The 27,164-nt window shown below is 43.3% G+C and overlaps 1 protein-coding gene across 4 annotated transcripts in view; it reads left to right on the forward strand.

Moving 5' to 3' along the window:
* The window catches only part of FAM53A (family with sequence similarity 53 member A), a 60,257-nt gene extending 52,988 nt beyond the window's left edge, over positions 1-7,269 (forward strand). For all 4 annotated transcript variants that reach the window (XM_015862827.2, XM_015862830.2, XM_015862828.2 and 1 more), the window contains exon 5: positions 6,733-7,269. In XM_015862827.2, the coding sequence (XP_015718313.1) occupies positions 6,733-7,056 (324 nt within the window). In that variant the 3' untranslated portion in view covers positions 7,057-7,269. The remainder of the gene's footprint in view (positions 1-6,732) is intronic.
* The last annotated feature ends 19,895 nt before the right edge of the window (positions 7,270-27,164 follow it).

Consider the following 27,164-nt stretch of genomic DNA (forward strand, 5'->3'; position numbering starts at 1 on the left):
CATGCATCGTGTCTGATGGAGGGAGCACGTGGTTATGTTTCCCTCTGTGCCACTCTACTACAAAACCAGATGTGTTCATCCTCATATGAATACAAACAGTGCAGCTGTTTGTTCCTCACCCTGTTCCTTGTTAAAGCACTTTGATGTGAATTGACCAACCTGTGGCCTCTCCAGCTTGTGCAGCTTGAACACGGTTGAGGCCCAATCCCACAATGCAGGGAGCAGGAAAGTAAGTAAAGAAGTGCAAAGGTGGGCCTTTCCCTTCATACAGAGCTGTTGCTTTGAGGCTGCGAGAGAGCCCAGAGTGCAGCTCTGCTCTGCAAGACAAGCTAGAACCCTGTTCTGGCTGCTTTAGCTGCCCTTTGAGCTTATCCTTTGAGGCAACCTCTGTTCTAAAGCATTGGTGTGTTTCAGATGAACACTGCTGCTGTATCTAGTAGCTGTCGTGTTTGGCTTGATCTTCTTTCTCCCCAGCCAAAGTCTAGTGCTGCTTTATTCAGTTGAACAAAGTAAATGTCGTCATGTTCCGCTTTGCTTGACACCAAATTGACTATCAGCCAGTTTAGAACAGTTAAACCTACTGTGTGAGCCTCTTCTATGCTAGTTAATGGAATAATTTGTAGCATCTGTAGGTATTTATTCTTGCTGGTCTGGTACTAAAAAAGTTTCAGCCCCTCTTACTTAATTACAAGCAGGTGAAATAGGTATGCCTGTTTGTAGAACATAATTCCACATTCTCATAATAAAAGACTGCGTGATTTATACTTACTGAAAGAGCAGAGGTAAAAGGTTGCAGTTCACAAATCCACAGACTTGGAAAACGAAAGATTCCAATGTCTTAATTAAAATTCCATACAGTAAACTTTAAAAAATGCAATTTAACGTTGCCCTGGGTCTTATATGGGAGGAAAATTGCCGTATACGTTCACCTCCTACGTGTTAGTAATGCTATTGGATTGTATTCTTGACCGTGTTTAAGCATTGCGTTAACTCGGTCAGATTCCAGTTTGCCTTTAAAAAGGTAACAAATGTTGATCAGTGATGACTGGTCTTGGACTTATGGCAACTACAGATCTCTTGTGCCTGAGTTTCCTGTAAGAGTCTGTTAGCTCTTCACTGAACTGTCCTTATTTGACCCAAAACTTTATATAAAAAACACAGTGTAAAATGGCAGCGGTGCTTTGTGTGCTTAAATCACGTACAGAGAAACACCCTTAAGCTGACATACTCAAACTATTCTTTAATCATAGAATCACAAGGTTGGAAAGGACCTTTAAGATCATCTAGTCCAACCATCCTCCCTTTACCATACCTACAGGAAACCCCTAAACCATGTCTCCTGTTGGAAGTTAATTCTAATCTGTTGGAAATTAATTGAGCACACTTGTCTCCTCCCTGACTTTGTCCATTTTGTAGACCTTTCCAGTGGTCTGGGCAAGATATTTCATGTGATGAGTAGCCCTGTATCCTTGTAGATGTGAGTATAACTAGACAAACTTGGCATTTCAGGGAAGTATTTCTATTTCATTGGAACAGAATATTTTTCCAACTAATGGCACTAAATGAAAAAGGCTGAATTAAATCACAAGTTCTTACAGCTCATAAACAAAATTTACAGGATTCCATGGCACAATTTAGAATAAGCATAAAAATCTAGGCCAATAAATAGATCAGCTTTCATGGTAGACTATACCAGAAAGCAGCATGTGTAAATCTAGAACAGTCTGGCTAGGGGAAGATGAAAGCCTGTTACTTCACAATGCTGTTTAGCATCTGATGTGAAATGACTTGATGTCGGTTTCTTTCTCTTCCTGGGCACCTACATCTAAAAAATTAAAATTACCTTTGAAGATACAGCAGAGACAAAGTACTGAACAACTTTCATTTACGAGTCATAGCCACGTTGCTGTGTGTCGGCTTGTATTGATTCTTAACTAGGTCCCTGGCTTTTTGAGTACAGAAACCTGCAGCTGTAAGTCTTTTTGATGTAAAGAATGGTTATTTCAGTTGTTGGCTTGCATGGAAAAATGATAGAGGTGGTTTGCTCTTCCCTGTTCATATTGAGTGTTGTTTTTCCTACTTCCTGTGTATAGACAGTGAAATAGGCATCGTGATCCTGAGCATTCCAAATATTCAAAATGGGATATACAAATACACATCAGATCTTCAAGAAAATGAGGAGTAACTGCAGAGCTACAAAAAGCTGAACAGTATGTTTGGTCCTCGGATTGAATCCAGTCAAGGATTAGATTTAGCCCATGAGAATGTCAGGAATCTTCCTTCTGTTTCAGTGGAATACGAAAATAGACATATTTTTAACTACTGGGTTTTATGGCTTGATGAGGGGAAAAATATTACATCTAACTTATTTCCAGTGTTTTGCTTAGAAGTATATGCAGTGTTTTCTTCACTTGAAATGCTTTTTAGATGCTTTAATTCAAAAACACAATGCATTTCTACACTTTGATTTCTCATTTGCACAGGGAAGAAATTTTGCCCTGTCACCTTTGTTTTTCTTGGAATCATAGAGCGGTTTGGGTCACTTAGCTCTAATTTCATGTGCTTGGCTTATTTCTGGTTCTCAAAGATTCACAAAGCATTGACAAAATGCTCAGTGCCATCCAAGACAGAAGAGCTGGTCAGACCACAAGAGGTTTACTCTACAGTAGGGTTTATTGTTTCTTAAGTCACCACAACATTGCTCTTACTGGTCTTCATTTTGTGTGCAAGGTGATGAAGGGGTGAGAACAGTGATGTTTCTTACTGAAATTCAGTGGCTTACAGCACTGTGTGTGCTTATGACTGGAGCACTATCTATACAAATAATTGCATAAACTGTAAATGCAGGTTTTTATTTACAGAGGGATGCTCCTCTGTTTGTACCTATTAGTGAAAGGGTGTGATATTTAGAAGGCACTTTTCAATGGGGTAAAATGGAGTGTTTAAGACCAGTGTTTTATGATGGTTTCTGTAATTTCAGGTCTTTAAGTCTACCATCTTAACTTCCTGAATCTCTTCAATGTAATGAATTATGGCTGGATTTCATTATTGCCGGGGCTGGACTGTTGCCTTTTGGGGGGCTAGGCAGATATCTGAGGTGCTAACACACCTGACACACAAAGCTATATGTGGTGCTTCTGAGCTAAAACTCAAACTGATTTGCCAGCAATCAGGGCATTTGCTTTTGAGCCAATCTGATGCAACTTGTAGGAGCTGCAAGTCCAGGAAATGGAGCAAGAATGAGCATAGCCCTCAGAGCATGCAGCCAATCTAGCTTCATCTCCATCTTCATCAGTTGGCAGGATATGGAGAAGCAGCAGAAAAAGCTGTGTTGCTGTGCTCAGGCTGTCTCTGCTGTGCTCTATACTTGGATTGGTTGCTGGTATTCCAGGAAATTCAAGGATTGACTCAGCATGAGAACTGATGTCACCCAACATCTTTCCATGTTGGAGACCTCAACAAGAAAAACCCTCCGTGCCAGTATCTCTCTTAGTGCAGCACCTCTTGCATTATGCAGCCGTAGGAAGAAGTCTCAGGATGGGCCAGAAAGCAAACCATGTCACTAGTCCCATCAGTCTGATAAACTGCCTTTCTCCCAGGGTCTGGGGCTTCAGGGGCCGTTCCTGAGAAGCAGTAGGGTGGCCTCAGGGTTTCTGGTGGTTCCAAGGTTCTGCCTGGTGCCAGCTGCTGCAGCTGTACCTACGGGAGCCAGCTGCATCCTCCGCTCCATGTAAACTGGGGGGAAATGGGTCGAACTGGGACATGGGAAGAAGCATGAGAACTGCTGCTCCAGTTACATGCTGGGTTTCAGAGCATATAAATGATGTAGTTTTCTTTTGACTACTGTAGCAAATGCTCTAGTTTTGTTACTAAAACAAAACCAACCTTTCTATTGCTCTTTATATTTGGAAAGCAATATATTATCAGTTTCTGAACTTGAGGTTTAGTGAACTACAGGCATTAGCTTCCTTTCAGGCTACTCTGGGCTTTCGTGCTTGCTTTGTATGGCAAGGGTCTAGAGAGATTTCTTTTATTTCCTTCCCCACCATTGTTTTCAGTACAAAGTTTTTTTTTCCCTTAATATTCAGACATTTTATCGCCTCACTTCTTTTAGAACCCGAGTTTCTTTTTTTTCCTTTCTTTTTTCCCCCCATCACACAAAAGAATACTTTTAGCTGATTGAGTTCTATCCATTGCCAACTGCAGACTCTTTTGTCTTGTTGTCCAGCATCCTTTATAGAATGAGGACCATTGAGCGAGTACTTGTTGGCTCCCTGCTGAGTACAATTGTGCGTGCAAGGTGTGGTACTGTACCCGCCGAACATGGAAAGCTGCAGTTTGGAGGGCCTGAATGCATTGCAATTTTTTACCTTTTTTTGCTTTGTGAAAGAAGTGGGATTGTGCTGCGAGATAATAAATCCACCTATTTTTAGTTCGGTGCAGTTGCGACAAGTGGGCGAACAAAGAACCAGTTGAATGCGCTTGCTGTTGTGTTGAAACCAGCTAAAAGTTCCTATTCAAGTAGTTTCAGCACAGTACAGCTAACAGGCAATTTTCCATTTATGTATACAAACCTTCTAGAAAGACAGCTGTGCGGTTGGATTAATTTCTAGCAGTAAATTGAATAAAAGAAAATTGAAGGGGGTCTCGGGAATTCCTTTCTAAACAGTGAAAGCAGATCTTTCAAAGCTTTCTTTCATTTGATCCCTTGCCTTCCCAATGTCTACAGTAAGATTTAAAGGACTGGAAATAGTGTCCTCTATGTGGGGGTATACGACAGGAAATATACGCTTCTTTTTTTTGAGGCAAAGAGATGCTATTAAAATACCCTCTAACACTTTCTGCTTCAAAATCTGCTGATTTGCTTTTAAGTAAATGAGAAATTCACACCTCTTAGTCATAAAAAGGAGCTCAAACGTTTGTGCTTGTGTAAAGCTGTAAGTGAGCTATGTGGAAATGTGTTCTGAAAACAGGAACGTATTTTATACCCAAACTGTTCTTCACCGGGGAGAGGAACTTGGTAGTAGAAAGCTTTTTGATTATGCAACGTTATCAATTTTGTTGAAGCTGGTTACGTGTAAAATAGGATGTGGGTTTTAACCAAGGCTAACAAAGATCTCGGTGAATTCCTTGTGATAAAATGGTGGTCACGGGCTTCTCTTCTAAAAGTTAATCTTCAAATACTATTCTTGGGATTGTAAATTATCTCCTAAATGAATTATTGTTTCTGTCCAGGCAAACTGTGTTAACAGATACAGGTAGGGCAGAGAATGGCTTGAAGACAGCCCTAAGGAGAAGGATTTGGGAGTGTCAGTTGATGAAAGATTCAACATGAGCCAGCAATGTGTGCTTGCAGCCCAGAAGGTCAACTGTGACTTGGATTGCATTAAGAGCAGTGTGACCAGCAGGTCGAGGGAGGTGATTCTGCCTCTCTGCTCTGCTCTCATGAGTATTGGAGTAATGCATCCAGTTGGTGTGGATCCAGAGGAGGGCGATGAAGCTGATCAGAGGGGCTGGAGCATCTCCCTTACAAGGACAGGCTGAGGGAGCTGAGCTCTTCAACTTGGAAAAGAGAATAATGCTTCAGGGGAACCATATAGTTGCCTCCTGGTACCTGAAGGGGCCTACAGAAAAGCTGAGGGGAGGGACTTCTGTAGGGGCATATAGTGACAGGGCAAGGGGAAATGGCTTTTAAACTACAAGTGGGTAGATTTACACTAGATATTAGGAAGAAATGCTTTTCAGTGAGGGTGGTGAGACGCTGGAACAGGTTGCCCACAGAGATTGTGGATGGGTCCTCCATGGAGGCATTCAAGGCCAGGCTGGATGGGGCTGTGAGCAACCTGGTCTAGAGGGAGGTGTGCCTGCCTATAGCAGGGAGTTGGAACTAGATGTTGTTAAAGCTCCCTTCCAACCCAAACTGTTCTGCCGTGTATGTGTTGAGGCTGCAGTGAGAGATTAAGTTTCACATTTATCAAAATCCAGCTTCCGTTGTCTATGTGGCCCTGTCGTTAGATGCTGCCTTTGGGTTTTAGTCAAGGATCCCTTATAGCTGTACGAGGATTTCTTTTTTGTTTGAATAAAGGTTAGCACCCCTCTCCTTTTGATATACTTTTCATTTAAATAGCTCTGAAGTTCCTGAGCTCGTGTTTTAAGTGGTACCGAAAGTAAGACAAACTAAGCTGGCTCTGGAGAAAGATACTTCCAACAGAAGCTTGGCTGCTTGCTGCTTTGAGGTTACCCAAGTGTGCCAGTTGTCTTGCTGCAGACGCCTGTGGGACTGGAGAGCTTATTATCTACCTGCTCAGGAACTTGGAGAAATTAGTTGTTGACTATGCTGCAGTGCTACTGTGTAACCTAAATGTTGATGTTATTAGCTGCTGTGCTCTGGGTTTGCCAGAAGGTGAATATATCAGCCTAGATGATTGTAGTTCCCTATTGAGTTAAGCTAGTGGTTTGTTTAGACTTCTCTGCATACAAAAGGAGCCTGCTGGATTTTTGTTACTAACTGGAATCTACATAGGCAAAAAAATCAGGTTGAGTAGTAAAGAAATGCCCTTATTCCTTTCCCCTTGTGTCCCATGTTGTTTCCAGCAGTACTTTAGATATATGCTTCTCTAAACTCGAGTGTGTATCCTCACCTCATTGAAAAACTTATGGGAATAAATTCGGCTCCTCCTGTACATTCATCATTAATGTATTCATGTATTTTTTTTCTTTTTTCAATTACAGACTTTAAAAAATTCCAAAAGTCTTTGCTCCCTTGATTATGAAGACGATGATGATGACACGCAAATGAAGACAATTGTGTCATCCCCATGTGACTCAAATGATCTTATGAACATCATCACCCCTGGTTCCAGTCCAATGAAAGAACAGCTGGATGAAGTAAGGCATCACGGGTCATGCCAAGGTAGCTTCAAAACAAGGGATTATAAGAAAGCAGCTGCAGTATGTGAAAGCGATGAGGACACAAGTGATTGTGAGAGCACTGAAGAGGGCATCTTTCCTCTAGACTGTGGGGACTTGGACCTAGAGCAGATTGAAAACAACTGAGTCTCAAAGCTGTGTGCTAGAATCAGAGTTGTTCTAAATTAAAATGATAGAGGATTACCTTTGCCATGCATAATCCATGTCCCTGAATCTCTGTATTGCCTATCTTGGGCCTGTGTTAGAAGAAATGTTTCAGGTGGGGGAAAAATGTGAACCATTGTTACCTGTTTAGTCTATTGATCAGTATGTGGATGACGATAACAACAACAACAAAAAAGTAGGAGGTTAAATGTTATTTTGAACATTAAGGAATAATTTTGATTAAAAAAAAAAATAAAAATTTCCTAACAGATATTTTGCATTTTTATGGCTTTTACAGTTCTGGAGAAAAAGCATCTCTATTTTGAAATGAATTTTCAGAAGGGCATTCTGTAAAACTAAATCTGTCTACAGTGATTCTGGTGCGGGTATATGTTGCTTTTGTTTAAAGAGCTTAATGTGAAAAGTGAATTGCATAATGAAATTGGTAATAAACCTTCGGATAGAACTCTTAAATACCTGGTTGACAACTGGTCCAAAATACATAACTGCCATCTCTGACAGTGTCTGGATAAAAAAAAAAAGAAGCAAACAAAAACCAACTTCATAACATGTACAAATGTTCTTTTCATACATTCAGGACTTTTTGATCAGAATATGGTAGTGACCTTAAAGGTTAACGTTTTCCATGATTTTACTACTTGAATTGTTTTCTAGCCTGAAGCAGTGCTAATTTAGGTGGGATAAAACTGCAAGTAGCTGCCCACCTACTTGGTCATTATGTTTTCTGTGGTTCAAAAGAATGTACAACAAGAGCACTTGAACTTTTAGACAGGGACTTTGTAATGATCAGTTCCCCAGGAGGTGATCCCTTCAGCAATACTAGAAGGAAAATAGTCCTTGAATTAAATAAAATGACATTTTGCTTTGCACTCGTGTCTGCTCCTGAATTTTGTCAGAGGAAAAAGTAGAGTCTGGGTCATGTTCTGTAATATGGAATTTATGTGCTGAGTTGGGTGGAGGGCAGACTTGTGGTTATCTAAAAAGAAAGTCAGATTAGTCTAAGGAGCTGGGGAGTAATTCCTGCTAGATCCCAGAAGTGTCTCAGTGATTACTTATACCATTATAATCTCTAATATAATAGTCTATTCAGTGCAGACTATTGCAACACGTACTTGTTTTGTTAGTTCAGCTGGAATGGGGATTTGACTGATCAAGAAGGAAAAATAATCTCAAAATAGAGATTTTGAATTGGATAGAACTGGAGAGGCTCAGATTATGGTGTTTCATTGCGTCACGTTAGTCTTAAATGAACCAACTAGTATGGTAGCCTGTGCTATAAAACCATAATCCAGTATCATTCCAAGTCACCTAATGGGATGTGATTAAAGTGAGGAGTGAATACCTTGAATCATATGACAAAAGACTGAACAAGGTATGACTTGGGCTGCAGCCTTGTGGTTTGGGTCAGCCTTTGGGCATAAGAACTGGCTTTTAATTACTGAACTAGCTTGCATGGCTTACTGTCTATACAAAACTTGTACTTTGAGATAGCCAGTAAAAAGCTCTAAGTGTTACGTGCCTCTAAGTGATTGCAGCCTTCCAGTTCTTGAGGGGAGCTTTAACAACAGGAGAGGGGCTGACTTTTTACACTGTCTCATAGTGACAGGAGAAGGGGGGATGGCTATGAACTAAATAGGGGAGATTTAGGTTTGAAGTTAGGAAGGAATTTTTTACTCAGAGAGTGGTGAGGCACTGGCACAGACTGCCTAGGTTGGTTGTAGGTGCCCTATCCCTGCAGGTGCTCAAAACCTCGTTGGATGGGGCCCTGGGCAACATGTTTTAGTGGCTGGCAACTATGCCCATGGTGGGGGGTTAAAACTGGATGATTTTAAAGGTCCCCTCCAACCCAAACCGTTCTGTATTTGCCCCTATGTAGCAAAGAGCTTGCAGGTGGTTCCACATAGATGCACAAGCTATTGGAAATAATTTTCTGTGACTGAAAGTCACTATTTTTGCACCAAAAATTAAGTTTCAAGGAATATCAAGTGAGTTATAGCCATTTTTCCTTGTGGTTACATGGGAATTGCTCTGTAGCGTGGCGATCAGTCATCATGGATAATGGGACAACAAAGCTGCCTCCTGGACTGTAATTACTAGTTGTAGAACCACATTTCTCTTTGTGTACTTTTTTAACTGAGTAATAGAGGTAAGTAAAATTGAATCAGCTTTAATGTAGAATTGTAGCAGAGACCAATAGTACAACTGGGATCACTTAAAGGGCAACTTGCCTATTTGAAAGCACTCTGATTAGAACTATAATGGCATGGAATGAGAAGGCTAATGTGGCAATTCATTTGACTCTTCCTCCCCCAAGGAAGACAAGCTTCTGGAAGAAGTGAAAGAAGAAAATACCTCAGAGGATGTGAATAAAAAGAGGTAAATGTGTTTTATCAAGAAAAAACTTCAGATGGAACACCAACTATTAATGAGCAATAGGGAAAAGGCAAGAACAGAGCAGGTAATATTCCAGCTCTGAAGTATGAGCTGGCTGTGATTTTAAATTTACTTCTCAGGTCTCAAAGGGTTCTGCAGTTTCCTTCTGTAGAGGCATTGTTTAGACTCAACACAAAGTCACATTCCTACCCACATACTTGGGGTAGGAAGAGGTTTCCCAAGTTGCGGTACAGATGTTTGCTTATGGTAACTCAGGACTCCAGCCCCATGGCAGCCAGCTGTTAAAACTCTAAATAGCCCTTTCATAGACGCAGACAGACAGGAGTGGTTTTAGATACTGAAGAGCAAGCTTCGTGAAAGTAGGAAGTAGTAATTATCTAGTTCAGAGTCTTATTAGTTGGTGACAGGAAAATGAGTGGTTGAACAGCTGTGCGGTGACACAGTGAATGAAGAAATCGGCTGAAAGGAATCCGTGCACTTTGTCTACAGACTCTCACGTAATCCCACATGGGAACCCAGAGTAAAAGGAATTACTGGTGTGAGGTTATTGCAGCTGGGACAGGCTTTGGCCTTGCATCACGCGCAAGATATTGCAGATGTGCTCTAAAAGAAATTCACGGGTGATGAATTTGTCACTTCTGTTACTCTGGGTCGTAGAATAAAATCTCTGGTGGCTGTTTTGGGGCAAGTTTGCAAAAGAGAAACATGCTTTCAGAGGGTGAATTGTATTTGGTAGTGGCTGTGTTGAGCTGGGAGTGGTTTCCTTCCGTCTTGCAGCCGATGTCAGAACAGAAGGCTGAGCTGCATGGCACTGTGAGAGTTGTTCTAGGTCACTTATCTCTCATTTTTATTAGCAGCCAGGCTAACAAAGTAGTACGCGTGTTAAACTTGCAGTCAACAGGATGTTGGACAGATGTGAACGATAAGATAGCATTAGAATTTAAAATAGTCTTGGCAACTTGTAGAAATGGTTGCAACAGGGAGGAGGTTGGGGGGGGGTTGGGGGAGGAGGGAAGACAAGATCCTTTTCAGCAAGGCACTAAATTTAGACAGGGTTAAGCTCGGCGTTGGGCCACGTAGTTAGCAGCCCTTCTGATAAGGGAGCTGGGAGTTGCTCCTGTTAGTAGAAGAAAAATGAGCTTCAGGCTAAGGTTCACAAACGGCGATTTATTTCACAAGGCTCACGAGCTGCAGGTGTTCCTGGGAAGCACAGGATTGAGTACACAACTTGAGATGCTGCACTTAGTGCAGAGTCCAGTAGAGAACTGTGTGAGTGATGTATTGAGACATGGGAAAATGCACTTGAGGGAGCGCTGAAAGAATGGAGTTTGAAATCTTTCGGTAGGCTGGGCTTAAATGGCACCCAGTATAAGAAATAAGGTAGGGAATTAAGGGGCAGATCTGTGAAGAGATGTCTGCTCTTCCACAAATACAGATGTGTAAAGAGCATCTGTCAGGAGCGATGGCTATGTTTTCCTTTCTTCCAAGTGAGATGATTAAGCTGGCTGGCTTCCCACAGCCCTTTCCTATCCTTTCTTCCTTTGGAGCTGTACAACTTGTATTTCCAAGCAAGGCTAAAAGTTGGAAGTAAATAACTACAGGAGGAAGAGGGGCTGAGAGTAACGTGGTAAGGAAAGTACTCTGGAGCAGAAATGGGAGCTCCCAGTGCATGGTCAACCTATAATATGTAGATCCTATTTGGAGCTGCCCCTTGCCAGAAGATCAACCCTTATCTTGCCAGCTTGGCCTTTTCACATAGGAATTTTACTACTGACAGTAGCTTAGAGATCTGCACTGAGACTGATTTGAGCTGTAGGAATACCACGTGAACTCTGTGGAGATGAGCTGAAAACTTTCCTTAAAGCAGCATTTTGCTTTTTAAACTATTTAAACAAAGCCCAAGCTATACGATTAAATGTTTCACGATGTCTCCGTTTGGGCAAAGAAACTCAGTGCCCTGATTCGTGTAAGCCCATATGATGGGAGCGAAGATGGGAATTTAGAGTGAGGGCCGTTCTGTCGGGCCATGAACACCTGTGTCCCATACAGATGAGGCTGAGCTCCTTCTTGCAGTAACGTGGAGGAAGAAAGTAACCCCAGAACAGCGATGGGCTGAGGTGTCACCTGGCTGTCCTAGCTGCCTTCTTTTGCCTTTCCTCTTCACCTTGATTCAACTCGCTACCGCTGTATGTCAGGTGGGGATTCTAAGACACAGCCCAAATGGATTTCCCAAAGTGGCAGAGCTCTGGCTCGTGGTTAACAGCTCCAGCAATGCCCATTTTTGCTTTTCTGCAGCTCTTGAGACTGCAGTCTCCACAACGACCCCATTTTGCTGCATGACCTTGCTTCATCCTCCCGGTGGTTCTTTCCATTCACTAAACAAGGCGCATTCCTGTGGAAGACAGAGTACGTGGTTACGTAAATGGATAATCTTGAATAGTGCATGAGAGCAAGCTATAATTCTGCAGGCAGCTGCTATTTGCTAATTCAGACTTCACAATTTTCATCTCCTTTTAGCATACATTTTTAACAACATTGCGGTGCAGTGTTGTTAAACAACATGGAAATCTCAGAAATGAATTTCAATAGGAAAAAGGAAATTCAATACACATCATCTTTTAAACCATAGAGTTAATGGCACGGTGTCAGAACTGGAGCAAATGCAAGCTGTCCTGCTCTGCATGTATTTTTGTCTGAAACATACATGTCTGTGATTCTGTGATATTCCTTCTAAAGGAAAGCATTTCTATCAGTTCACCTTAGGGCTATTGGGAACTGCTGTGAGTCTTTGTATCCTATTTGCCAAGGAGAGTTTCCAAAAACTTGAGAAAATAATGTGATTTTAATCCATAAGCAGGAAAGGTCTGGGGATACAAGACTTGTTTGTGCATGCACAGCCCTACCTAGATCTTGAACTCCTTCAGGCTCATGCCTTTACTGCACAGTGGGAGCTATTAAAGCGGTGGCAGTGACTCTGACACCTCTCAGATAGGAAAGGAGCCACTCTTTACATGATTGTTTTTTCTGGACTGATTTATCTGATGCTGTGTTTTCATGTATTCCAGCATCCAGACCTACATCTATTCCGAAGTCAGTTGCCGTCATGGCATCAAACCTCAGTTTTGCACATTCAGGTTAACTCCTCTCACTCAAAAAAGTTCTTCCCTGATACAGCTTTTCTACCCAGTCTTTTGCAGCTTTGACATTGCATTACTGGAGCCTGAAGTACGGCTCTCAAGCAAAGGAGGCACCAGGGCTAAGGAAAAGCTTGAATATGCAAGTGGAGCAAGCCTGGGGACAAAAGGTTTCTTAATCCATTTTGTAACTGGCCAGCTGTTGGGCTGCCCTGCTCTCCCCATGGATGCTTATGCAAGGAGGGGGGCTACAGCAGGGCAGCTGGGCCCCCAGCCAAGCAGTGAGCTGGGCTTTGTAACTGGGGCTGGCTCGTTAGCCAGGCTGCTTGATGAGCTGCTCAGGGCCATCGAGGCAGAGCATTCAATTTGAAGGCTTTTCACAGAGTCATAGAATCATTAAGGTTGGAAGCGCCAATAGGATCTTCTAGTCCAGCCATCGACCTATGCCTCTGACTACTCTAGACCATGCTGTTCAGTGTGACATCCACTCTTTTCTTGAATGCCTCCGGGGATGGTGACTCCACCACCTCCTTGAGATGCCCCATAGACTTCTTACAAAGTCTTCACACCTGTTCCCATAGCTTCCTCGACTGTGCAGAGAGAGAGGTAGGGCAGCAGCAGGAGTGACCATGATAAAATGAAGGGCCAGGAGGGAGCATGGTGTGCTGTAAGGGAAGATGGGTAAGAGCAGCACCTGCAGCTCTTTGATAGCGCTGCTCATCCCTTGGCTGTGCCTGTGGGCCCTGGAGCTGCTGCTCGCTGGCTCCCTGCCTAACACTGCTGGGACACCCGTTGAGTTTCTTATCCTCCCCAGACAGCTGCTGGTGTCCTTTGGCACTTTGGAGCCAATGGCAAAAAACAGCCTTTCCTCGAGGTTTTTTGTAGGAGGAGTATGACTGGCAACGCATCCAGTTGAAGACCATTCCTGAAGCTGTTCCTGGAGCTGGGGTGTTGAAATCTTGTAGACCTTGAACTGTGAGCACGTGTATTAATTGTGGAGCTCAGATCTTTATTTGTGCGGTTTGGAGAGGTGGAGAACAGAGAAAAGAGGTGTGGGTTCATGGGAGTTGTACTTGTGGTGGTGAGCTGCTTGTTGGGGAGGGAGTGGTATTGGATGGGCAGGTTGCTAGATGGATTTCCAGTGGCAAAAGAAAACAGCAGATCATGGATAAACGTGAATGAAAAGAGAACTGTTCTTTAAGACATTGTGACAAGTTTGAGCTGTGTAACCTGTGAAGGAATTTACCCCATTTGGCAGCAGTAGAACTGGTGGGATGTATTGGCAGGTGTGCAGTGTATTCCTCCATCTCCTTCCCATCCTAGACACTTAACTGGATGCATCTTTCACATCTTCTCAATTAGTTCTTTCTTTTTTTCCCTCACCTTTGATAGTAAAATGGGGGGTCTCATTAGAGGTGAAATCTGGTATTTTCCTAATGAAATTAAGCAACTAGATGAAGGAAATCAATAATGACCCTCCATGCAGCAGTCTGTACTTCCCAGTCTGGGAGTAATCCAGTCTCCTGGCCATCATTTTATTGCACATGGGATAGGAATATCCATTTTTCCAATGACAGGACTCCCAGCATGGTTCTGGGCTGTGGATGGCAATGGAAGACCTCCTCCAAGATGATGTGTTTCCTGTTAATTGCTGTCTGGGTACCATGCAATGCACACAGTTTCCACAGCTTATGCTTTGCTCTGATGTTCAATTCCCACCCCAGGGTCAGCGTTGGAGCCCCTTGCTCCACCTCTAACCATTAGGGCTTTGCCTTGAAGTCACTAATGGAGCCTGCAACAGAGCTTGCCATGGATTTCAGTTGAAGCCTCTTAACGGCCCCATTGTGCTGCATTGTTTTTGTGGGTGTCTGCACCTTTCAAGCAAGCTCCAATTAGAAGAGGGGGGAGAGGAGAGAGAGGAAGAGAGAGGGAAGTAAACAGAGGCAAAACGATTCAGCTCTCAGCAAAACCACAGCCTGTTTGTGGGACAGATGGAGCCACGCAGTGAATGGCTTTGCTGCAGCATGGCCTCTGAGCAGGTGGGTATTTTGGAAGTGATGAGCGGTTTTACCCCCTTAGTTAGCAGCCATGCAGGCTCACACTGGACATATGTCAATAACAGCTCTGCTTGTTTCCTGCTGTCACAGCAATCGGAACTTGCTTACTCCTGCCCACCTGCTCTCAAAAGAAATTGCTGGAATCAAAACAAACAAACAAGAAGTTACCGACACTTGTTGCGTTAAAAGGACAAATGAGGGCTCAGAAGCACATGGGTATTATTTTACTTAAGTACTAATTGCTGAATGCCTTTCGTTAAGAGACCATCGTCGTCATCCCAGCAGTGTTTTGAACTTATATGCAGATGGGCAGATGGTCCCTCACTGTAATACAGACAGATGCATCTAACGTTACAGATGGATTATTATGTTGATTCGTCACTGAAAGAAAAACTTATTTCACAATAGGGCATTCGTTTGAGCATGGTTCTTTCTCAAGCTTCTATTCTGCCCCTGTACTGTTGATTTTCACTCCATGAAACAAAGTTCTCAATCAGCAAGGCCAGCATTTCCCCTTCTGTGCTGCAAAAAGAGAAAGAAAGTTAAAGAGCCTGCCTAAAAGTAAGAAGTTTTGAGAACCTGGAAGATGCATTTTAACTTCAGACCTGGAGGCAGGCCTGGAACAGGCTCCCAAGGGCAGTGGTCACAGCACCAAGCATGCCGAAGTTCAAGAAGTGTTTGGATGGTGATCTCTGTCATAGGGTTTGGATTTTGAGTGGTCCTGTATGGAGCCGGGAGTTGGACTCAATGATCATTGTGGGTCCCTTCCAACTCAGGATATTCTGATTCTTCAGAAAGTGAGGTTTACTCTTTACCCCTCTAATCCAAAGTGGTTCCTGGATGCATCTCCCATGTGAGGAAAGACCAAGTAACCTGGGTTTGTTCAGCCTGGGGAAAAGAAGACCAAGAGGGGATCTGATAAACATTTATAAATATCTAAAGGGAGGCAGAACTTCTTTATAGTAAGGGTGACTGAAACAGGTTGCCCAGAGAGGTTGTAGAGTCTCCTTCTGTGGAGATACTGGATGGATGCCTACCTGTGCGACCTACCTGCTTTAGCAAGGATGTTGGACTCAATGATCTCTTGAGGTTCCTTCCAACCCCTGCGATTCTGTGACTCTGTGAAACTGAAGTGTGGTTTTTCCTAGGTCAAGTCCTCCATCATCACTGGGTTAGAAAGGAGACCTGAGACAGACACAGGGAAGGGAACCAGTTTGAAGCTCCAGGTAAGCTGCCTAAAAATATTGTTTGAGCAACAAGCAGCAGCATGGCTGTTGGACTGATAGATAGGGGTCAAAATGCAGTTATTGCTATCATGAACATGGTGCTTTCACAACAGATGCTAAGATTATGTGTTTTTAAAGATTGCTTGGTATCTTGTCTTGCTATTTGAAAGGCCAGCTTGTGCTTGTGCATTGTGGACACATAGGCAACGTGAGGGCTGTCCCATATCCAAAAGGAGTAAGACAAGCAGGTGGATGGTTGAATTGTGGCCAACCATTGCTTTCCCTGTGCTGGTGCCAAAACTTGCTTCTGGCTGCTCCTGCGGTGGTCTTCCTGGGTCATATGTTTTGTCTCAGTCTTGTCAAATCTGCTTCCTTTCCCCAGGACATTGGAGCAGAGTGAGGAGAGCCAAGGGACGGCCTGTAGCACCACTACTACGTTGTAGCTGTGACAAGAAAAGCTCCATTGTTTCACAAAAGAAGAGAAAAAAAAAAGGAAGGGAAAGAACTCACTAGAAAAAAAACTGCACGTTATGCTTGATTTTAATATCTTGGTATTTAATTTTTATCCATTAGAGTAATGCATTTCCTGGTGCCTATCTGCCCAGCCTTTTAAAGTCAGTGTTGTCATCCCAAGCACAGCTCTACCATAGGTTTGGCCAAAAAGAGAAAAGCAAACAGAAGATGAACATGGAGATAAGAAATCTGGAACTACGTGTGGCAGCAGCAGAAAGTCCCTAAAATAAGAGCAGAAATTCTCTTGTAGCTGAGATATGTGCCACAGCCATTGTGTCACACTCCAGTGACAGTCTGTCCTGAGATCACACCGTTTCTTTCACACTGTGTGAGGTGTGATTTAACACGCTCCCTGCCCCAGGATAATATGAGTTAAAAATCAATGATGCTTCTCCAAACAAAAGAGGATGTTGTGTGTCAAATACTGAAAATGGACCTCAAGTGATGGCTTAGGTTTGCCAGCTGTTACCTGAACAGTCATGCCAGCCACCTAGGCTTGATGCGGGTCTTCAGGTGTGTCTGATCAATCACTAGCAGTCTGTGTCTGGTTCACAGCTTGTCCAAGTGATGCTGTCTCGAGGTTTGATCCCTACTAGTACCTGTGTATTAATGCTGTTCTGTAGGAATGTGAGCTTTTGGAGGCCTCAAAACATGAGCCTGTGTGTAAGGGAGATCTCTGATAAAGAAGCAGAGTACTTATCTATGGCTGCAGAATAAGCAGTCAGAGAAGCCAGCAGAACTTAAGATAGCAATATGCTAAATACTGGGGAAAAAATGTTGCATAACATGAAGTAGCATTATGCAAGACAGGGAATGGGGCATAGCACTTAAAACAGAAAATGACTGTATGACCTTTTGGTTTCAGTTTCTGAATGAAATTGACCTTCATCATACAACAGTTGACCTGTCCATTAAATAGGGTAGTTGATATTTATCCATGTCTCCGGCATGTGAATCATTAATTGGTATTTACAAGGCAGTTGGAGGTCTTGGGATGAATTGAATTATGACCACACATGGTCACAAGCAGCTTTCTCGAATGAACAGCATGGTTTCAAATAGGAAAGAAAGACAATTCATGAATAGTTAGTTAACCTTACACTGAACTGCCTTATGCCTAAGAGATATGTTCATGCTGTGGATGCGTTTGTCATATTTGAACAAGGAAATGATGTCTGTAATTGGCTATGAGATATCATGGTAGATGACTACTGTGAATCTTCTTGGCCTTAGTTTCAGTGAATCTGTGCATCCCATCACAGCTTGGAAATGTGTTTGCTAAAATACACCAGCTATACCCAACAACACTATCGTCAGAGGGCCCTACCTCCTCCAGCTGTCTCAAGATGACAGTGTAATGTTGGCCAGGCTCTACTGGATTCTTCACAAAGGAGTAATGCTGTATGCAGGGGAAGTTGTTTGGAGCAAGGTTTGGTAGGAGGACTCTGCCTTTGGCGTCTCCCCTTGTGACTTTCATGACCTGATGTTTTCAAAGAGCTCAGCACTCTGCTTCTAAGTTCTGGGGGGGAAAATGCGCCATTTATTTGCTGTGCCTAAATGAGATTTGAACTAATCCTTGAAAATCTGGCCCCAATATTTCTTCTGTCATCGGAAGAAAGGAAAAATTCCAACTCTTAGAGTAAGCTCTGGTGTCTTTTTTATCTGAGACACAGCCCTTGAGAATTCTCACGTCGATTCTGCTGAGAAGCAGAGAGAGCATCATTCCATATGGCTCAGGAAAACAAGGCAGTCAAAGCAAAGATGATGGGGGAAGTTTTAGGACTGCGGCGATAAGATCTTCTGCAGAGTTTATAGTGACCTCGCTGCTTCGCAACGTGACTTAGCTGCCTGTTTTTTGACAAACATAGAGTGATACAAATCAGGATTTGTGAGGGAAACAAACAGCTCACCCATTCCAGAGCAAAAAAAAAAAAAAAAGAGGCATGAAAACCAGATCTTGCTGACAGCTTGTTGATGTTTCTGTGCTCTTTCTGTAGGAAGGAGACCCTTGGCTCTCTGTGAAGGATGGGTGTGAGCTGGCATCGAGTCAGAACGTCCTTGTGAAGGTGGGAGAGAATCAGAGCGTTGGGGCTCCTCTGCCTTTGAAACCACCTTTGTGTGAGCAAGAACTGGAGCTGTCCTGCAAAGGTAGGTCGGTGCTTAGCAGAGATGAGAGTGTATGGTTTGCAGCTAAACTGGGAAATGAGTAGGTGTCTGAATTGTTTTATGCGTATCCAGGTCAGGATAGGAAAAGGAGAGAGATTTTCTCCTCTGATGCTTATAAGGTCCAGAGGCAGCATCTGCAAAGCACGGGTTATGTTCATATTCAGTAGGGTCCCATCTGGCCTGGCTGAGGTCTGCCTTTTTCACATCAACTATAGCCTTCATCCTACTTTTCTCCTTGCAGAGTCCCAGTTTCCAAGCTGTTGGGCTGACTGCACAAAGGCAGACGCTGGCTCGGCGTTTTAAGACCACGCTGAACATTTGTAGCATAGAATGAAATAGTAAAGGTGAAATGTGCAGCCCAGGGCTCCGGGTTCTTTCTTGTGTGCTCCTGGGAATGGAATTTTTGCCCATTGGACTTGAGCTGCTCTAAAAAGCACAGAACAAAAGCTGATCTTAAAAGTGATCCGCAAAGGAATAAATGGCAGGCGCCTCTTTGTTATTCATGTATGGCACTCAAAGAGCACTTGAAATGGTTGGGATTTTCGGCGGACATTTTCTTTTCTTTCTTTCTTTTTTTATTTAATTCTTCTTGGGTTTTGGGGGGGTTTTGGTGTTTGTGACCCAGGAGCTGAAATATATTATGGCTGGCTGGGAAACCCACACATTGGTGACATCAGGAGACACATGTGAGTGAAACAGGCCTAAAAGGGAAAAGCCAGGCGGCTGGGGCTGCAATATTCTCCAAGAGGCAGCCTGGCCTTTGTCATTTACTTAATATTATTCCTGCCTGCCCTGTACTCCATGCCACATGATTTATGCACTGAATCATGCTCAGCAGCCGTATTCACAAGCTGGCACACATTTATTTTTGTCTGTGGGCCAATTACACCAACTGCCTCAACTGTTGTTTATTTTCTTCTGTTGCATCCTCTTGAGTTACCGTTAACAGTGTCCCTTTTGAGTAAAGATGGGCTTTTTGGCAACAGGGCCTGTCGGCCTGCCAAACTAATGGACCATCTATGTTATCTAACAAGTCAAAAAGGCTCCAATTTCAGGACAGCCTGCAGTTGTTGTGGCCACCTGCAGTGCACTGGCAGGGGTATAGGCCACTGACGGTGTGGGACGTGTCACCCCTGCTCAAGCATGTCCTTTGGTACAGATTGCCCTTAGGGGACGTGTATGAGCTTTGCTATGGAAAACAGCCCTTCTGTGGCTGACAGCCTAACACTGGGATGAAGAGCACTCCACACGTGGCTGATCTGGAGGCTGCTGCAGTCGCCAGAGTGGGACCCAAGCATGGATGATCTTGAGAAACCTGCACAGCAACAGCCCCTGGACTCCCCTGGCTGGGAAGAGATTAATTTAAACAGCCTGAAAAGCAGCAAAGGGAAAAGTCATCTTTCATGAGATAGAACTGTGACTGTCCCTTTCTGAGGGACAAGCCTGTACCAGGGGTGCAAGCTAGCATGTGGTCCTACCCTTTGCAAGTTCCTTTGTGTATGCAGCCCCCAATTCCTTCTCTTCCGTTTCCTCATCTTAGCTTGTATAACATCCTGCATGTGTCCAACAAGGCTACTTGTGTTTGGCTTATGTGCAAACCTGGAGCCATCTCTGCACAAATCACCACTGACTTGCAAAATCCTCCAGCCCTCTCCTGCCTTACTGTCTTTGTGGTGCACTCTGTTTGCTGTGGGTCACTTACTGCCAACCTTGGAGGAATGTCAGTAACTAAAAAGCTGAGCTTTCTCCTTTCTGTTCCGTCAGTCATGGTGTCCATTAACAGATGGAGCAGGGTACTGGAGGACTACGGCCTGCATAGGTCACAGCTACAGCTGAAATGGCACCAAACACATACCAGGTGCCCACACAGGGGATTTCAGACCACAGCCTGCATTTGTAGGGCAACCAGGAGGAAAACATTATCTTGTTGGTCAACTGAACACCACTAATGCTCACAGATGTTCTCCTTATTGTGCCATGGGGAAGTTGTATGTTCACATTTACACCTTGGAAGATCATTTCCAGGGCATGGCAATGAGCACATTTTAGCTGGTCATTTTTGGTCATTGGAGGAGAAAATGGAGACACACCATGGCTGAATGTTTTGGTCAATATGTAGTCTCTCCCTCTTGCCAGACTCAGAGTCTTGTAGCAGAGCTCCTAAGGGACAGAGCTCGTGTCTTCCTGTGATTCTTCAGCAGCATGTTTGATGTTTGTGGCAGGATGTGCAAGCAAAGTCAGGCCTGGTGTTACCAAACCCAGATTCATTTCCTCCCCTTGGTGCTCAAGGCTGTCTGGAGAAGAGGTTGGACCTGAGATTCATTTGTAGCCCTCAGCAAACTTCTCATAAACAGGAAAGAACACTATGGGGAGGATGACAAGACACCAATCAGTTCTGCTCTGTCTTTTGTTCTTCCCCTCCTCTTTTGTCTTAAGGCTAACAATGCCTTGCTTGATTTGTTGCACGGACAGCTGCCAGATGGAAGTAAAACTGTCCTTCAAGAGGGTGGCAGTCCTCAGTGGGGCAGTCATGGCCTCATCCTGACTGCAGCTGTGGAAATGCCACCTACTGGGCCTGCTCCCAGCCTGCAGCCGCTGTGCTTGAAGACGGCTGCATGCTGGAAGGGAGGTCCTAGAGATGCTAACAAGTGACAAGGACCTTGGGCTCTTTGCCTGGGTTGTGTTCTCTTCCCCACACTTTCCAGCTCAGAAGAGGGGAAGAAGCCTTCCTTACTGGGGCATCAGACAGTGTGTAGGGTGTTATCTCAGCCCTGTGACCACTTGTTATTTGATTTCCTTCTGTAATGTCACTGCAATGAAGGGAGGGGACAATTGCTTTCCAATTGTCCTCTCTGGTTGTTGCTTTGTTGTTGTTGCTTTGTTTTGTTTCTGCAGTCCCCTGTGCCTGCTAGTAGCTTCTTCAAGTGCCTGAAGGTGATTGGGAAATAGTCCCTGCTGTTATTGAGACTTGTCCTGCTCTGGAGGGTGATGGGCTCCATGGCAGGAAGCTGCTCTCTCAGAGCAGATCTCTTCAGAATGAAAGAGTTAGTTCTCTTCTGCATAGCTCATTCCTTGTACTTCAAGATTTAACAGGAGGCATGGCCTAGTGATAAGGACACCCAGCTGGAGCAAGAAGTAGGAGTCAGGTCTCTGCTGAATTCCCAGATTACTGAGACTCATTTTTCTCCACTTCTTTTTAGCTCCATGAGTTTTGCTTTTGTGACTGTCTGTTGGGTTGTCCTCAATAGGACAAGCCTGGACACAATACCATCAGTGTCTCCCTGTTTAAGTTACCTTCCTGCAACATGGGGAGTTGAATCCTTTCCAGGTAGAGAAGGAACTTTTGTGACTCATATCATGCGGTGAGCTGCTGCCAGCGAGCATTACTGTGCAATGCAGCTTCTAGTGGCTATTTTCAGGTACTGTAATGCCTCAGCTGACTTCTTGTAACTTATCTTTGGCATGTGGGGATGCACCAGCAGAGATTCCTCATTCCTTCTTGGCAGCTAAAATACCAGTGAAAACAGTATGGAAACCTCCTTCCTCCCACACCTCGCCATGACCCTAACAGAGGTGCGTGAGGATTTAGATTTGTTACATGCCTACAAGGCACTCAGCTCAGCTCAAGAGCCTCATCACAAAGTTATTATAGCCTGTGTGCTCCTCAGTGGGTGTGAAGTGGTTAATGACTGACTTGTAAAGCTGCTCTGTGCATGGGTGAACTGTAGGTGTTTTCAGAAACAGCTGTGCCAGTTTCCCATGTCAGGATGGGTTTGGGTGCTGGCCAATTTTCCTGTCACTCTCTGTTTGCAAAGCTTTGTGTGATGGAGTTTTGTTTCTTGAAATCCATCAGGTACAACTGAAAGTCAAAAGCTGAAAGTTTTTTAGTATGATTGCAGAGCTTGCTTGGATTCATCATTGTGAATAACAGTGTTCTAGAACTCTGAAAATCAACCTACTTCTGCTAAGAAGTACCAATTTGTAACTTAAACACTGATTATGCCAGGATCCATCCATTTAGATGATGCTCATCAAAGACCTCTATGGCGAAGGTCTATGGTCTGTATATGGTGTCTGGAAAGCTGAGCTTGAGTATGTGTAGGAACTACTAAATAGGCCATTTTGACATCCTGGTTTTCCATGTCCTACATTGTAACTCTTATAGTGCATTTAGCAGCTTGTGTGAAAGTCTCTCAAGAAAGTTTCAAACCATGACACACGTAAATATGGCATTGAATGGTGTGGTTAGTGGCCATGGTGGGGATGGGTTGATGGTTGGAGTAGATTGCCTCAGTGATCTTATCCAACCTAAATGATTCAGTTATTCTTTACAGCCATGTGTGGTCAAAGACTGGAGGAATCTCTTCTAGGTCAGAGAAGTGGGCTGCTTTTACCTCATTGGATTCATTACCTGAGGACAGTAACAGGTGAGATAGATTTTGTGCACCACACCCAGCATGACACATGCAATACAGTTTGCTGTCTGCTGTTCTCGGGGCCCAGAATTTGTTCTCCAATCTATTGAACCTGTCACGTCCTCCTGATGCTGATATTTTAGGAGAAACTCGAGGCTTCTCGAATGATTTGTTCCCATAGAAAACTGGAAATGAGTTTCCACCCACTGATACTATTAATAAGCAAGTAGTAACAGCATTAAACCAGAATCCCTGCTGTTCCTGATGCTGCTCAAAGAATACATGGTTGTTACTGTCCCATTATGGGCCTGGTGGGTGTGAAAGTTGCAGCTCATTTTGAACCATTTCTTGTTTATTCTTATCACACTTGAACACCTGTGAGTCAGAGGTCTGTCTCTGGCTTTCTTCTCAGTCTACATTTGCAGACTAAAATGGTGGGTTTCTGGTAGATCTTGTCACTTGTATGTAATTTGACCATTTCAGAATGAAATACCTAAACGAACTTAGGCTACTAATTGCCCTCTCCTCTTCACTTGTTATGGGTGACATCTGGGTACATTGCTATGAGTTGTGAACAGTCATGCTTTTTGCAAAGAACCTCAGCCAGATCTGGAGGAAATTAAATCTACAGATAGAAGAATATATTTCTGGAGCCACGGCAAGCAGGGACCCATCCCTCTCTTAGCTTTTTTTTTCAAGCTGAAGAGCTGATTCAGTTACTCGCCAGCTGGGTGCCCTTTCAAGCCTTTTGCTATCTCCTTATTGAGAAAACTGACTAGGGCTGTTTAAAATTTCCATTCTCCTTTTTGTTTTCTTTGCCCTGCTCTGGTTATTCCTGTCAATTTCAAAGCAACTGAGGTGGAATTGTCAGATGATTACTCTCAATGACTCCAGTCCTTTTCCTTTCTATGTATGGCTAATATGATTTCTCCCACATAGATTAACCTGTGCTCATTGACACTGCATTTTACCAGTGGTTTCATTGCCTGGTCACTCAGCGTCCTGTCACAGTTACTCATATTCAGACTTAGATCTGAAAATCCCGGAGAACTTACAGCAGCCGATCACTTGATCATTTCATTGCTCATCCCTTTTCCAGATCACTGTGGTACTAAACAGAAGAAATTCAGCATGAATTCTCAGGAGACTTTCTAGAAGCTTATTATATATGTTATATATGAGTGCAATCTAGCAGTCTCTTCTTCTACCCTTCATTACTGTTCTTCATTTGACTTTTCACCACTGCCAAGAAGAATTTGATTCCATTACTTATTCCTCTTCTTCACCTAGTTGGCTTGACTCTCCATCCTTGACAATATTGACAACTGGAGTAGACTGCTTTGAAGTTGAGTCCTCTGTTCTGAGCAGAGGTTAGAGTAGGGGTCTCCAGAAGCCCCTTCCAACATAGAATCATAGAATCACCAAAGTTGGAAAAGACCTAAAAGATCATTCAGTCCAACCGTTCACCTATTACTAATAGCTCCCATATGAATAATAGCTCAACATGAATTATTCCTTAATTTTATAGTCAGGCTGGACTCTAGTAGTAAGATTCTCCTCAAGGATAGTCCAAGGTGATGTGTTAGGAGGTATCATCTACTATATCTTGGCACTCCAGATATAGTTTCAAAATTGCCAAGACGTGTATTCTTGAATACCCTTGGCATACTGGAGCAAAGTGAGCAAAACAACACAGGAAGTGCTTTTCAAGCATTTCCTCCATGTGTTCAGTTGACACGCCTGTCTTAAGGAAGGGGTTGTAAACTGATATTCTGCCACTGTCTTATTGTTAGTCCATTTTTGGATTCAGTGTTTGTTAGAACAAAATGGTGACTGGAAAACAAAGCTCGTGTCAACCCTTACCAGGTTACCAACGAAGACGTTGAAAGCAGAGAAGGTTGAAGGGTAGAGAGCTGGAAGGCAGCATGGTAGGAACAGTGAATCCTATCAGAACCAGAAGCAAAACACTTAAATGCTGAAATAATTCAGCATCTGCTGAGAGCAAGAACCATCCATATAAAAGACACTAATCTGTCATAGACTTTAAAGCTAGAAGGGATTATGATGATCTTTCACTCTAACCTCCTACATAATTCAGACCATAAGATATCATTTCACATCAAGCTCTTATCTTCCAAATGAGCTTGAAAAAGGCATCCACTCTTGACTGAAGTACTGACAGTGACGAAGATTCCACTCTGTCTTTGGGAGATGATGGTAAAATTAGTTATCCTGACAGTTATGAAAAATACAGTCTATTTCAGTGCTTTGTTTCAGCCTTCGTCCACTGGCATTTGTGATGCTTTTTGCTGAATTATGTGCTTTTCTACTATCAGGAAGCTTGGCTTCCAAGAGCAATTTTGACCAGCTTTCCTACCTTTTTCAGTGTGTGGTCAAACCCTCAGAAGGACCCAGAAGAACTATTTCTGGCTGGGTTGTAGACGTTTCAGATAACCTTGACCTTAGCTTGTTTCTGCTAATGGTGATCCTGTATAGAACTGAGATAATGATACTTCCCTCCCTCTCACAGGTGTTGGCTGGGAAAAAAAGACCATTAACATTTCTCACATGCTATAGTGGGAGGAAAATATTGGGTCACACAGAGATCAGAAGCTGGATATTGCATTCCAAGGAATGGTTTAGTGCAGCAATCTTATCGACTTGAAACTGAAGTCCTCTCATATTGCTGTAAGATATGAGCTACATTTTCATGTATGGATAGTGGTGCTTCAAATCAAAAGACAGTATCTGAAAATATTTGTGTACAGTGGTAGTTGGATATCTATGAAAGAGAGGAGATATCTGGGGACAGTAGGGGATAACTGCTTTCTTTGTAAGGGACATTGGGATAAAGCAGTGAAGAGTATTTCTCATAGCAAAACACTTACCAAGATGTAAAAACAGAAGCTCTTCTATTTGATTCAATTCATCCGTCTACTCTAAATGGAGTGTTTATTTGTAATGGAGCCAGTGGTCTCAATTATCAGCCATACCTTTTACAGTCAAAGCCTAGACCAAAATAGCTCCCAAGTCCTTCTGATTTTCTATTTTTGTCAGTGATCTGCTTAAATGCTGAGGACACTCAGACCAATCTAATTGGCTAAGCATCAGTGCTAGAGGAGTGGATCACCTCCCTATATTTAAAGTGAACATATATGTGATGTCCTTGGGATGGGAGAGCAGGGGTGCCTCGTGCTGCCAACTGCTGAGTCATGGCTGAAAACCAAGGAAGATGAACAAGGCTGGGCTCTCCTATGCTGTTACTCTACGGTGATCATACTCTACGGTGATCAAGATGTGAAGTGCTATGTTGGTATGAGTTGAGATAGAAGATGGTCTCCCTGTTTTGCCTCCTATGCTGGGGTCAGCTTTTTTTCAGCCCCGGTGACCAAGTCTGGATGGAGCTTTGCTGATGATGAGGAATGACTCAGTAGCATGAAACTCCACTCAGCCACGTGTCAGGGAGTAGATCTTTGCTTGTAGATCAAATAAGACCTTCAAATGAAATTCGAAGGAGGTTTTTCCTGTTGTCCACTGTTTTCTGTTATGCACAAGTGATATAGATGGTTTTATTTTCTAGAGTCCTAAATGTACGTGATGCTGAGCTGATATTTAGGTTAAAAATCCACAGCCCAGATGTCCATCCCCATTTTCATACACAGGGACTGAAAGACTAATTTATTTGGCTCTCTTCTTTCCCATTGACAAGTTATCATAAACAGAGATGTCTCCAAGTCTGTATGACAAAAATCACTTATCCTCCATGGTAAAAACAGATATTGAAACAGAAATCTGAGCCTTCTTCCAAACTATTTGGGGTTAAAGGCTTTGGTCAAGTGTCTTGTATAGTTGCTTTATATTATTTTGCTGATTCACAGAGAGGAATTCAGCATTAACATGTTAAGTCAATAAATTTAATCTCTTCTGTATCTGTTTTTACATAGCAGCTGAAACTGATGAATCCTGTGATGAAATCATCAGTGGGAACAAACTGTACAAGATGCATGCCTAGGAGCTTTTGGGGTGGCTTGTGCTTAGTGACACTGGGTGCTATCAGCCATGCCTTTGTTTGGAGACCACATGCAGTCCATACAGAATTACTTATGGAAAAGCAAAGTCACAGGGCCTGACGCTGATAGTTTGGCCACAGCTTTCAGCCCAGGC

This window comes from Coturnix japonica, chromosome 4, assembly GCF_001577835.2.
Source record: "Coturnix japonica isolate 7356 chromosome 4, Coturnix japonica 2.1, whole genome shotgun sequence".
NCBI lineage: Eukaryota > Metazoa > Chordata > Aves > Galliformes > Phasianidae > Coturnix > Coturnix japonica.